The 14,270-nt window shown below is 33.0% G+C and overlaps 1 protein-coding gene across 1 annotated transcript in view; it reads left to right on the top strand.

Moving 5' to 3' along the window:
* NSUN7 (NOP2/Sun RNA methyltransferase family member 7) overlaps window positions 1-14,270 on the top strand; it is a 36,823-nt gene that overhangs the window by 17,708 nt on the left and 4,845 nt on the right. Inside the window, exons 7-11 of the mRNA XM_014562827.2 lie at window positions 552-762; window positions 4,272-4,415; window positions 7,365-7,466; window positions 9,024-9,141; window positions 14,038-14,161. Of these exons, the coding sequence (XP_014418313.1) occupies window positions 552-762; window positions 4,272-4,415; window positions 7,365-7,466; window positions 9,024-9,141; window positions 14,038-14,161 (699 nt within the window). The remainder of the gene's footprint in view (window positions 1-551; window positions 763-4,271; window positions 4,416-7,364; window positions 7,467-9,023; window positions 9,142-14,037; window positions 14,162-14,270) is intronic.

Genomic DNA, 14,270 nt, shown 5'->3' on the forward strand with positions numbered 1-14,270 from the left:
TGTGTTTAGATTCCAATCCTTGCCTCAGATTCACTTTAGTCTTCTAAGGTTCATCCCTTCACTGCACCCACATTCTTGGGCAGAGTCTCTTGGCCTTATTTTGTAGTCACAGCCTGTTGAGCAGAGATCAATGTCTGTGTAGTCCCCTTTTATTAAGCTTATAAACCATCTTTTCATTTCTGTGAACTAGCAGCAATTTAGATGATAATGTAATGGGAAAGGAAAAATGGCATTAGCAGATTGAGTGCATTTTCACAAAGGCTTAAGAATGGGAACTAAGGCAGGACATCAATAATCTATTAATCACACTTTGGGGATTTTTGCTTTATCACTGTATAAAAGATAAATAATAATAGTCATAATTTAGGCTTAACAAAGTTAGGGTGTTGTTTTAAATCAGTTTATATCATTTATCTTTGTTAACTTTATATTAAGATGTTTTAAACTCAGATGGTTTAGGTATCTAATACTTTTTTTTAACTCAAGGTAAAAAGTCAGTACGTGCTTCTCGTCAAACCCTTTGAAATCCTAATCATACCATTATCTTGTAGGACAAATCTCGAAGTCTCGCTGTCCATTCTGTAAAGGCTTTATTAAACATGGATGATGATATCTTAATGGTCAATACAGGTTCGTGGTACACGGTTGCCCATATGTCAGTCTTAACAAATAATAATACCTCAAAAATATTTGTGTGTGGAGTACAATCACAAGCTAAGGATCCTGACCTGAAGAACCTTTTCACAAAAATGGGATGTAAAAGTATGTACAAATGTTTTTTTCTTTGGTGTTTATGTTCTGTAAGATTTAGAATGTTAAAAAACACTTGCATATGTTATCTTTCTGTAATGTAAAACTCTATACATGAACTATACTCCTAAAATCCTCACTAATTCATATTATATCAGGCTGTTCTTGTTTCTTAATATTAGTAAACAACTGCAGTTTAAATTAATAAATGTATTGGCACTTTGGTATATTGCTTGATATTTAGCTACTATAATTCGATGTTCAGACAACAATTAAAGTAAGTAGCAGAAGTTATCATGTTTTAATAAATAATAACACAATCACAGGCATGCTTAAGGGACAGAGATAATGTCTAGGACCGGATGCTGAGTCCCTTAGGCTTCTTATTCAAAAAAAAATTTTTCCATTGGATCATGCTGTGACAAAAAAATAACATTTTATTATAGGTTCAGTGAGGCTAAAAAACTAAAACTTTCAATAGATTCACAGGGTCAGAGGGACAATAAGTAGAATTTAGGGCTTAACATGGAGAGGTAGACTTGTAAATACTCAGAAGTTCACTTGGAGCGCGGAAGAGTATATACTCTCGGTAGTGATCAGCCCTCTGATGAATCAAAACTCAGATTCCAATCATCTCAATTCCCAGGTGGCTTAAGGTGTTCTGGGACTGTTAGTGCCCAGGCTTACCTGCCTAGCAGAGGCAAAAACAGATTCTCTCTGAAAGAAAGTAATAACATCCCAGATTTCATATTACCTCCTAAAGTTTTTTCAAATGCAGTGTGGCACTCAATAAAAAAATAATCACACAAAAAAGAAGAAAGATATGAGTGAAATAAAGAGAAAAGCACTGCAATAGAAGCAAACTCACAGAAGATCCATGTACTGGAGGTATCAGATGCGGATTTTAAAATAACTGATTAATGTGCTAAAGAGACTAAATGACAAGTAGAATTTTAGCAGAGAACTGGAAACTGTAATAAAATGTCAAAAGAAAATTCTAGAACTGAAAACTACAATATATGAAATTAAAAAATAGATTTAACAGTAGATTAGAGCTAAACTACAATATATGAAATTAAAAAATAGATTTAACAGTAGATTAGAGCTAAAGAAGAATAAGTAAACTGACAAGTCATAAGAAGCTATCCATCGGGAGACAAAAGGATGAATAATATAGAAGAGATACTAAAGGACACGTGAGACTCAGTGATCCAGTGATCTCATGTTATGTTGTGATTGGGAACCCAGAAAGAGAGGAGAAAAGGAATTGAGAAGACACAATATGTGAAACTCAGGCCGGGAATTTTTCAAAATGGATGAAGACCACAGATTCAAGAAGCCCTATGAACTCCAGTAAGAGTAAATGCATAAAAAACATAGTAAGCACATCATAGCATAACTGCTGAAAACCAAAAACAAAGAGCAGCCAGGGAGATAATACATGTTACCTTCAATGAAATAACAATAAAACTAAGAATTAACTTTTCAAAAGAAACAACTGAAGTCAGAGACTATTAAACAAATCTTCATATGAAAGAAGACAGCCCAACTGAAAAATATATAAGAGACAAGACTGAGCTTTTTACGAAAGAGAATATATAAAGGCCAAAAAACCTTATGTAAAAGTGCCTCACTCCATTACCAGTCAGGGAAATGCAATTAAAATCACAACTTACCACAACATACCACATATCCACAATGATTAAAATTGAAGAGATGGCAGTACAACGTCCTGGCAAGGTAGGGAGCATTGGGAATGCTCAAACACTGCTGGTAGGACTGTACATGTTGTACAGTGACTTTGGAAAACCAGCATTAATCTCTAAAATTGAAAATATACATGCCCTATGATCTAGCATTTCACTTCAGGTTTATTAGCCCTTTGAATTTTTACCTAGTTAAAGAGAGAGTAGGAGCCACTGGGTAACCAAGCAGTAGAGGAAGAGAAGTTTCTTCTTTTAGAAATATTCCCGCTGGCAAATAAAAAAGGGAAGACAGAATTAGAATATGACTAGTTACCATAAAGGCAATTTAATGGATGAATATGACGCCACTTGTGAAGTAGTTTTGTGACACACACACACAAACCCTGAATTATTTAGGCTCTAAAGATCCAACTACTAATTTATAGGAAGCACAGAAGACAGGAACATGTTAAACTACACTCTGGGAAAGCAATTAGCAAAATCCAGACTCTGGAAAACTCTAGTAGTACAAATAAGCATACTTCATTAAGAAATAAATGATAAGAAAAAGTGGAAAAGGTACCTATCAATAAAAAGAAATTTAAAATAAGATGTCAGCCAATTGCAATGATATACCTTATCTAAATCCTGATTCAAACAAACTGTAAAAAAAATTTTGACATGTGTGAAACTTGGAAAATTTGAGCCATGACGGGATGTCATTATTATTTGATGATAATAAAAAATTACTTTTTTAAATGTATGTGGTTGTATTTTTTAAGTTCCTATCTTTCAGAGATATATGGTGAAATATTTTACAGATTCAAAATAATGTGGAGGAGTGGAAATGGGTGCAGTATATGGGCATGAATGGCTCTCTGTTGAAGCGCCATAATGGGTACTTGAGAATTTATTACATATTATGTCTATTTTTGTGTATGTTTGAACTTTTCCAATAAAAGTTAAAAATAAGGGGAAAAGGAAGGGGCCCACTTGATTGAAAAAGATTTGTTTCACAAGAGACAGACTAGAAAGAGGGAAAAGTTGATCAGACAAGAGAAAAGGGTTGGGTAGGGCAGTTTCCAGAGTGACTCCTCAGCCGGTGAGGGGAATGGGATCCATTGCAGAAGTGGAGGGATGGCCTCAAAATAGGGTCGCAGATTGTTATAACCCGAGGGAGGGCAGACTCTTAAACTAAATTATAAGGTCCCTAAGGGACTTTAGATTGTGCCTCATACATGCTACTAAAAATACCTATTTTTTTTTCCTGGGGAAAATAGAATGTAAACAGGGATAAAAAATGAGAAAGAGAAATAACCAACACTGAGCATTTACTATATACTGGGCACCATGCTAAGCCTAACTACCTTATCTCAATCTTTACTACAATTAGAGGAAGTGTAGGCATTATTATCCTATTTTATAAATAAGGAAATGGAGGCTTAGAGAAATTAAGCCACACAGATAGTAAATAGTGAAGTTGGGAGTCAGACTTGGGTATTTCTGCCTCCAAAACCTATTTCCCTCCACTATATCATATTGCGTTAAATAGAATCTGAAGTTCAGAATGGGAACTTTAAATTATATTTTATGTAGAAGATATTTATTAAAATTCAAAATTGTTGTCTGAAGTGAAGGAGAAAGAACTCTTAAGAGAATTCATGTATTAACCTTGGGATATTATCAGAGAAGAATAGCCCTCTTTTCTGACTACATTAAAATGACTTTGTGCAGTTAAGGATTTAAACTGAATTAAGATAAATAGGTATAATTACATACTGCATTAAGATTTTTAATTAATATTTTTACATTAATTTTCTGTGTTTTTCCTCCCAGATATTGAAATACTTCATGAGACTTTTATTAACCTTGAATCAAAGGATCATAGATTACAGAAAGTTAAAGTTATTCTGCTGCTACCTCGTTGTTCAGGACTGGGTATTAGTAATCCAGTAGAATTCATTTTAAACGAGCATGAAGGTACTTGTTTTAATTTTTAAGTTCTAAATTATTGAAATTTGTTAATGTTTTTAAAATAAAATTGTTTAAAATCATTAAAATGACATATCAGATACATCTGATTAATGAATAGCTACCCTATATAAAACACTTACTATGTTATAAAGTATTTTACATACATTACCTCATTTAATCTTTACACCAATTCTGTGAGGTATGGGCAGGGGAGATATTAAAAATGTTTAATAATTGGAGTGATGTAGGCAATCTGAACAGATGCTGGCTTGTATGCTATTCTGGTATAGACCAGAGCTCAAGATACGGGCATTAAAATTCATCAGCATTTTATAGATGAAAAAATTGAGACTCAGAAAGAGTCACTCATTTTTGTAAGATCACGTAACTAGTTAGTAACAGAGCTAGGATTCAGATTTAGACCTGCCTGTGCTCTAAGGTGATCCCAATTAGATCATAATCAGACTATTTGAAATTCAAGACTTCTTTCACCCCTAGTATGTATGTTTTATCATATGAATACCTCAGATTAAATATTAATTCTGGGAATATTTTATTTGCTTCTCTAATACCGTTTAACATTAACATTTTTTGAGCACTCACGTGTAAGGCACTGAACTGAGCACTCTGCTTGGATTATTTCATCTAATCCTCACAGTAACTGAATGAAGTGGCTACTCTTATTATTTCTCTTTTATAGATACAGAATCTGAGGCTCAGAGAGGTTGAAGCCTCCCAGAGTCTTTTGACTAGTTAAGTTTCAGAGCCTGGATTCAAACACAACTGCTCTGGCTCTGCCCCATGTTCTTAATCACAGTATATTAACCAAAACTGATTCTTACTATGATCCTTTGTTTATGTTGAAAGGTATAGTTAAGGTTAACTAGACTATTGGATGAAGAAGATATTCCACTAGCATTCAGAATATGCTGAGTAGCTGTTTCCTATTTCTAGCAAAGACAATTAAAAATGGAGAGAAAGAAATTGAGAGAAAGAAACTAGTATTTATTGAGTAAAACTATGTCCCAGTCCGTACTCTAGGCAGTGTTCATGCACTGTAACTTAATATTCACAATAACTTTGTAAGTATAGTATTATTTTATTATCTATTTTATAAAGGGGGGAAAACCCCAAGGTTCAGAGAAATTTAGCAAGTTGCCTGAGGTTATGTAGCTAGAAAATGGGGAAGCTGGGATTCAAATTCAGATTAGTTAGCACATTCCGCTCTACACCATGCAAAGAATTCCATATACCGCACAACTTTTAACTGAGCTTGCACACTGAACCATGTGGAATTCTGTCTTGCTACAAGAAATTTCTTTCTAAGAGAGTTAAACAGAAGAATAACGAACTCAGATGGGAGAATGGTAGATGGAGAAAATTCCTACACTAACTTTGGGAAATGATCAAAGAAGAATGAGTAGACTTTTGAAAGAACAGGGGAAGAAATAGCTGCAGCTGCAGTAAGCATTGCAGTGACGAGAAGCAGGAGACTCTGGCCTTTTCTGGCCTTTTCCTGGGCATCTTGCAGCAGAAATGCAGAATACAATAAACCATGGGTAAAAATAACCGAGAGGCTGGGGGCAAGAGCCCAAAGGGAACTACAAATGACAGAAGGAGAGAGAGTAAAATGCCTCCTAGATAGTGGTAATATTTTGAAAACCTTGGTGAAGGGGTGAGGATAAGCCTAGAGGTGGTCTTTGGCATGCCCAGAAAAAAAGGAGGATTTTGAAGGAAACTGCTCTGAGGAGGTAATGCCAGAGCAAATAAGGAACTGTTGACCTAGTGGTTATAGAAATACTAGTCATAGATCTAGTGGGGATGAAACTAAAAGACTTAGATCCATGAAAAATCATGAATTAGTTTGAAAACCACTTTAACATTGAAAAATATTACAACCATTTTTAGAATGCTTATCATAAAAATCATGTTTGAGGAATATATGAAGTTGGTCTTTGCTAACAACTTGGACTTATTTTTAAATGGAATGAAAAAGGCAAACTGATACAGTTTTAGAGTATAATAATGTATAAATAGTCCTTTAAAAAGTAGTGAATAGATTTAGAAAAATGTGAAGTGTAAAACTAAATCGGGAAGAAATGGAATTTAATTAACCTTTAGTGATATAACTTGGATGGGAAACAGTCAAATATATGGTATAAATAATTGGCTCCCACATTCCAGGAAGTTACTGAGAGGAGAATAAAACAGAGGTTAGAAGTTTGGACTCTGGTCAGATTTCTGAGCTAGAACCTGGCTCTAAAGTAGTAGCTATGTAACCTTAGACAAGCTGTTTAATGTGTGTATGCTTGAATAGTTCTCTCAGTGTTAAAAGGGATGATAATGCTTCACAGGATTGCTGAATAAAATAATCTACATAAAGTAGTATTCAGTATCTTAGTTAATATTATGAAGAAATATGTTAAAAATAGTTTTTGAAATTTAAAAAAATTACTGTACAAATTTCTTGATCTGTTGTTTCTTGATCTATTATGAGGATGCACGTTTGCTTCCCTGAAGTTTTTTCTTCCAAAATTTCTTTTAGTAAGTTAATGTTTTTAACTGTATCCTTTTGTGTTCTTTCTTACTCAGATCTGACTATAGCCCATCAGTTTCTACCTTGGAAAATAAATCTTTTTTCCCTCTAGTAGTCTCCAGACGGACTGCATTCTACTTCTGTACCTAAATGACTTAATTTTGGCTAGTTGGACAACTATCTCATGAGAACCTGGAGAAAAAAGGAAAACTAATATTGAAACCAAGCAAAATTACCTTTATCAATTCATTTTTAAAAAATTTAAGTCAGCATTTTTATAATACTATTCAGTTTTATAAATATTTTCCATGAAAACTCTCATTAGTAGGGAAAATATTTAAAAATTAAATAATGTGACAATAGCAATATATGAAAAACATCTAATAGTGATATATTTAAAAGCATTTATTTGCTTTTAGATACAGGTTTACTTAAAGATTTCTCCCAAGGAGGCACATCAGAAGATAAACTTCATGTTCTTGCTCAACAGCAGTATGAACAGCTAACACATGCAATGAAATGTAAGTTTGTTATCAGTGCAACCTGAAAATATGTTGTAAATCTGAGAAACATTAATACTTAATTTATCTATTATAATTGGGCAATGATGTGTGAACCATGAGTGAATTTTCTGGAACACTCAGTCTTAGTGCCTTCAACTGTCAATTTGTTTTTTACCAATTTAAGTCTTAAAACTATATGCTTTACTATCATTTTTAAGAGGTTAGCAAGAACAATGAACAGTTTCTTAATGCTGAAGTGAAATAATTATGTACATTTATTGTTGGACAGTTTCATTTTCTCTATTTCTTTTCTTTGTTTTCTTACTTGATATAATTTTTCAATTGTCATTGTACCTGCCCCTAACAACTCTTCTACAATCCAAATTTTAATCAAACTCTTATTTCTCTTAGTACTAAAAAGAAAATAGAGAGATGCAATTACAGATAAAGCCTATCTGTAGCCTACCATTTAGATTTTGGGTGTCACTGCTCTTCCACACATGGGTATGGAAATCTAGAATTCTCTGAGAAATTACATAAACATTTATCAGTTCAGTGCATGTTTATCAAATGCCTACTGTGAGTCAGGCATTAGGCTGGATGTTAGGGATATGAGTGCAGATAAATCCTGACTTTCAAAGTCTCGAGGGTAAGTATAGGATATAGGTAATCTAATACCTAAAGATATAGCATACATGAAATAGAAATAAGGCAAAACAGAAAACACAGAGGTGGTCTACTCTTTTGATTGATGCTACTAATAAACATTAATTTGAATATTATAGTATGTATATGATCTATGAAATGAGTTGGTTGGAAGGTTAGGAAGTTGGCAGATAATACATTTTAAAAATTCTTTCTCTGATTAATCTATTTAAAATTATAGTACCGCCTTTGGAAACTAACTGTCCTCCATCTGCTTTGTTCTTCTTCATAGCTTTTTTTCACCTTCTAATACTATGTAATTTTCCTGTTTATATCTTATCATGTCAATGAAACAGAAAATAAGCCCCTGGGGCTTTTTTTTTTTTTTTTTTTTTTTTTGGTCTGTGTATCCCAAATGGCTAGAACAGTGCCTAGCACATAGTAGGTGTTTGGTAAGTATGAGTAAGTGGGTCAGTTGCAGGTAGTAATATTACTTCATTTTACAGTTGAAGAGTTGGAGAGTTTAATTAATTTTCCTAGGTTCATGTAGCAGTAACAGAATTGGGATTCTCATCTAAGTCTTGTGTGTTTCTAGAGTCCTTTTTAACTAGTTATGGCTTGTGGAAGAATGGCTGAAAGTATCAAGTTTATGGTAATCTGTAGAATTTATTTGTTTGTGTTTGTAATTAGATTGGTCACATGGATTGGATTTTCAATTTCCATACAATCCAGTTAGATTTATTTTAATTATTCGCACAGGCTGCATTACTAAGCAACCCATGCTTTAAAGGGGAGCCAAGCAAGCATCTATAGAAATCATTCCTATCAAAACCATGTGGTATTAGTATAAACCGGTGTTTGCAAGCATAGCAGATTTGTTTAGGATTGTTAATGGGGTTATTATATTAATTCCGTCTTCTTTAAATATAGTTACTAGAGCTCAAGCAATTGTTTACTGCACATGCTCAGTTTATCCAGAAGAAAATGAAGCTGTTGTTAAGAAAGCACTGGAATTTCAAGACCATGGGATTAAAGTACAACCTTATAGGTAAGAAAGGAAAGATTCTTCTAAACAACTCGACCAAATATTTTTGAAAGTTATGATTTCTAAGTTAGAAGGAGAAGACATTTCACTTCCTTTTTGTTAGACTTTAATATGACCAAATAGCTTAACTTCTTAAAACTTTAGATTCTTTAGTCTTTACAATGACTTGGCAGGAGCATTCTCTTGTACACTAAAAGATTCTTGTTATTGTTAAATAAGGCTAAACGCATTTGGGCTTTGACTTGATTGATTTCTGGATAAATTGAGTCTAAACTTTACACCCTGAGTTTTAGATACATCTATGCTTCAGTAGAAGAAAAATAAGAGTATAAAATAGCCTTAGAAAGTAGAGAGAAAATTGGATGCTTATTATCTGAAAACATATGTTTCTTAGACCCTTTTAGCTTTTGGCACCCACAGGGACTGAGATAAAATAGCCCAAATAACTATAATAGCTTCTTGGTAAAATACTGTCATAAACTAAGGGCAGGAAGAAGAACAGTAATACTTCATCTGAACTGTGGACATCAAGATAAGGAGTAAGTCTAGGAATATGTGATGCCAGCAGACTGGCATCACATATTCTTAGATAAAAATGTCTCCTCCTATTTTTGACTTATTTCTCTTGAGCTGAACTATTCCTGTAATTCTTATAGTAGGATCTTAATGTGTATATAGTTTGCTCCCTCTTTTTAATCTTACATTTTTTTCTTTGTGGATTCACAAGTGGACATGTTAATCACACTTATATTTCCCTTCTTTCTTCACTTCCTTATTTAGTTACTATCTTTAGTAGCTAACAGCCAACCTTATTTCTGCGAGCTTCTCAACACAGTTAGCTAAATCCCATCTAGTGGCAAAGAGAATTATTGCAGGTAATATAACCAAATTCATCAGTGTGGATGGCTTGATTTGTCCCCCAGGGATAAGGTTTCTAAGAATGTAATATGGCAGAAATAGAGGAACATCATAGTATTTTATTTCATTGGATTTTTTCTTTATTGCTAATTTTTTACTTGAATTATAATTGATTTATAATATCATATTAGTTTCAGATATATAGCAAAGTGATTCAGTTATGTATGTATTTTTTTCAGATTATTTTCCATTATAGGTTGTTACAAGGTATTGAATATAGTTCCCTGTGCTATACAGTAAATCTTTGTTGCTTACCTATTTTAATTAATCCCATATTCCTGATTCATACCTCCCCACCCTCTTTCCCCTTTGGTAACCATGAGTTTGTTTTTCTGTCTGTGAGTCTGTTTCCGTTTTGTATATAGATTCATTTGTATTATTTTTTAGATTCCACATATATCATATAGTATTTGTTTTTCTCTTACTTACTTCACTAAGTATAGTATTTTCTAGGTCCATTCATGTTGCTGCATATGGCAATATTTCATTCTTTTTATGGCTGAATAATATTCCATTGTATATATACTCTACCTCATCTCAAGCAAGTCATCTTTCAGTGGGCACTTAGGTTGTTTCCATGTCTTGGCCGTTGTAAGTAGTGCTGCTATGAACATTAGGGTGCATGTATCTTTTCAAATTAGAGCTTCCTCCAGCTATATTCTCAGGAGTGGGATTGCTGGATCATATGGTAAATCTATTTTTAGTTTTTAAGGGAATCTCCATACTGTTTTCCATACTGGCTGCACCAAACTACATTCCCACCAATACCGTAGGAGGGTTCCCTTTTCTCCTCACCCTCTCCAGCATTTATTGTTTGTGGACTTTTTAATGATGGCCATTCTGACTGGTGTGAGGTGATATCTCATTGTAGTTTGATTTGAATTTCTCTGAGAATTAACTATATTGAGCATTTTTTCATGTGCCTTGACCATGGTGTATGATCCTTTTAATGCATTGTTGGAGTCAGTTTCCTAGTATTTTGTTGAGGATTTTGCATCTATGTTCATCAGTGATATTGGCCTCTAATTTTCTTTTTTTGTGATATCTTTGTTTGGTTTTGGTATCAGGGTGATGGTGGCCTCTTGGAATGAGTTCAGAAGTTTTTGTTCCTCTGCAATTTTTTTGGAATAGTTTCAGAAGGATAGGAGTTAACTCTTCTCTAAATATTTGGTGAAGCCATCTGGCCCTGAACTTTCGTTTTTTTTTGAGATTTAAAATTACTGATTCAATTTCAGTACTGGTAATTGGCCTGTTCATGCTTTCTATTTCTTCCTGGTTTTGTCTTGGGAGACTGTGGCTTTCTAAGAATTTGTCCATTTCTTCAGGTTGTCCATTTTATTAGCATATAGATGTTCATAGTAATCTCTGATGATCCTTTGTATTTCTGTCGTGTTGGTTGTGACTTCTCCTTTTTCATTTCTTATTTTATTGATTTGGGCTCTCTCTTTTTTTCTTGATGAGTCTGGCTTAAGGTTTATCAGATTTGCTTATCTTTCCAGACAGCCAGCTTTTTGTTTCATTGATGTTTTCTATTTTTTTTAATCTCTATTTCATTTATTTTTGTTCTAACCTTTATGATTTTTTTCCTTCTACTAACTTTGGGTTTTGTTTGTTCTTCTTTCTCTAGTTGCTTTAGGTGTAAGGTTAGGTTGTTCAAGATTTTTCTTGCTTCCTAAGGTAAGCTTGTATTGCTATAAACTTCCCTCTTAGAACTGCTTTTGCTGCTTCCCATAGGTTTTGGATCACTGTTTTCACTCTCACTTGTCTTTAGGTATTCTTTTGATTTCCTTTTCGATTTCTTCAGTAACATCCTGGGTGTTTAGTAGCATATTGTTTAATCTCCACATGTTTGTGTTCTTCACAGTTTTTTCTTAATAGTTGATTTCTAGTCTCAGCATTGTGGTTGGAAAAGATACTTGATATGATTTCAGTTGTCTTAAATTTACCCAGGCTTGTTTTGTGGCCTAGCATGTTAGATATCTCAGAGAATGTCCATGTGTCTGACCCCCTAATATGTCTGTTTCATGTGCAGAATACACTCACCTCATTCCAACATCTTCAAGTCTTCACCCATTCCAGGATCAACTGTGAATCCAAAAATCTCTTTAAATATCACCAACTCAAAAAAATCCCCAGTGTCATTCTCTAAGTCAGTTATGAGTGAGACTTGAATATTAACTTATTATTCAAAGAAATGAGCTATAAGTTGGGGTTTGGAAATACTTTTTTAATGCAGAGTCAATTTCTGTAAGTTAACTTAACCAGTATTGATTGTGGATTATTATTATCATTAGAAAAGATAGCATGTATGTAGATAGAATATATCATAGTCTATTAAATAAATATTTGTTGAATACCTACTATATACCAGGCACTCTTCTAGGTGCTAGAAATGTATCAAATTGACAAAAATCCCAACATTCATATTTATATTCTGAAACTAATTATGTTCCACATTAGTAAGAAATAATTATTTTCAGAATGTATTCTTTACCTCATATATAAGTGAATAGTTTTTTTGATGATTTCTATTTGTGTAGAGAACATATATGAACAAGCCTCAGAAATTCAGTTTGTTAGTTATAAGGTTGGTAAGCAGAGTGATTAGCTCTCTTGCCTTTAGAACCTGCACAGCTATTATATTTCAGCTTAGTTCAGCATAAACATTTTATTAAGCACCACTATTTACCACTCTTTGGCATGTCATTTGAGGTCAAGTGTGTCTACCTGCATCCTAAGTGACCTCTGCATCCCCTGCCTCATTCTCTGCCTCAGCCACATGGAAATGCTTGCCGTTCCCTGAACATAGATCTTCACAACACTTGCGCTTTTGTTCATATTCTTCTTTCTGTCTAGAAATCACCCTTCTTTGCCTTATTGGATACCTACTTATTTTTCAAGACACAGCACTGATGCTACTTCCTCTGTGAAGTCTTCATATTTTCTATCTCCCATTGCCAGAGTTACCTGCACCTTATTCTGTACTCCTACATAATTTTGTCTCTACTTGGCTCAGCATTCTTATTTCGTCTTCTTTATATTATTATATAACAGTTTTTCCAACCAAATTGTAAACTATATAAGAGAATTAATATTTATGTGCTTTGCACATAGTTGGCAAATAATGAGTGAATAAATATAAATTTTAAATAGTGTTAAATTTCAGAATATAATATACAAATTTAATAAGAGTTCCTGATATTTTAATTTATATGGAAAAGTATTTATTGATTTAATGTTTTAATTTTAAAAGCATGGGAATATAAGAATTATTTATTATTTATGAATGAACCCTTTACTGTTGAATGAGAAATATTAAATATAAAAACCAAAATTTTATTTTAAACATATTAGTGATTAGAGATTTTTATATTTCTGACACAAAGTCTTTGTTACGTACTTTCTTTTTTTTAATTTTTAATTTATTTGATTTTTTATTGAAGTATGTTATATACTTTCTTGAATACTTCCTAACTCATCTGTTAGTATTCACAAAGTGATTGAGAAGAATAATGTAGTCATAGGAGTATTTTTATATTGTAATTGTGCAAAAAGTAACCAAAAGAAGGAAGTCATACTTTTTGTATTTTGACATGAGGAAATAACGGAATTTTTGGATTATACCTTTGTGATTACTATATGTATTTACCTGTTTTGATAATGGAAGCCCCTTTTTTTTTTTTTTTTTTTAACACATTAGTGACTTGGGGAAGAGTTTTTAATATATTGAAAGGTTGCTATCCTTGGCATAGTTGTTTAAAGATGGAAAACTTGGGAAGTGTAATAAATTATTAGCAACATGAAATATAGAGCTTTTAATTTACAATAGTATTGTACTACTTCGACATTTTATTCTTATTTGGAATTTTTGTTTAAACAATTGGTAAAACATAATAAAGAAAATTTGTTGCAGCTTACTGTCTCCCTTGATTGGCAAATAAGCTATTCTAACTATTACTTGTTTGCTGTTATCTGTTGCAGGCTTAGTCCTCCTGTTCTTCCACTGTGCTCCTTGAAGGAAATACATTTGTCCACTGACAAATTTTTCAGAATGGAACCATCTGAAATTACCAATGGTTGTTTTCTTTCTGTTCTAACAAGGGAGGTAAGGAAAAAAATACGAATCCATGTCATACTTAGGAATTAAGAAACAACAAAGCCTCATAAGAGGAACCTAAGAAAAATGGTGTGCTTATTTCATAAATAGCTAAAAG

Source organism: Camelus ferus, chromosome 2 (assembly GCF_009834535.1).
Source record: "Camelus ferus isolate YT-003-E chromosome 2, BCGSAC_Cfer_1.0, whole genome shotgun sequence".
Taxonomy (NCBI): Eukaryota; Metazoa; Chordata; class Mammalia; order Artiodactyla; family Camelidae; genus Camelus; species Camelus ferus.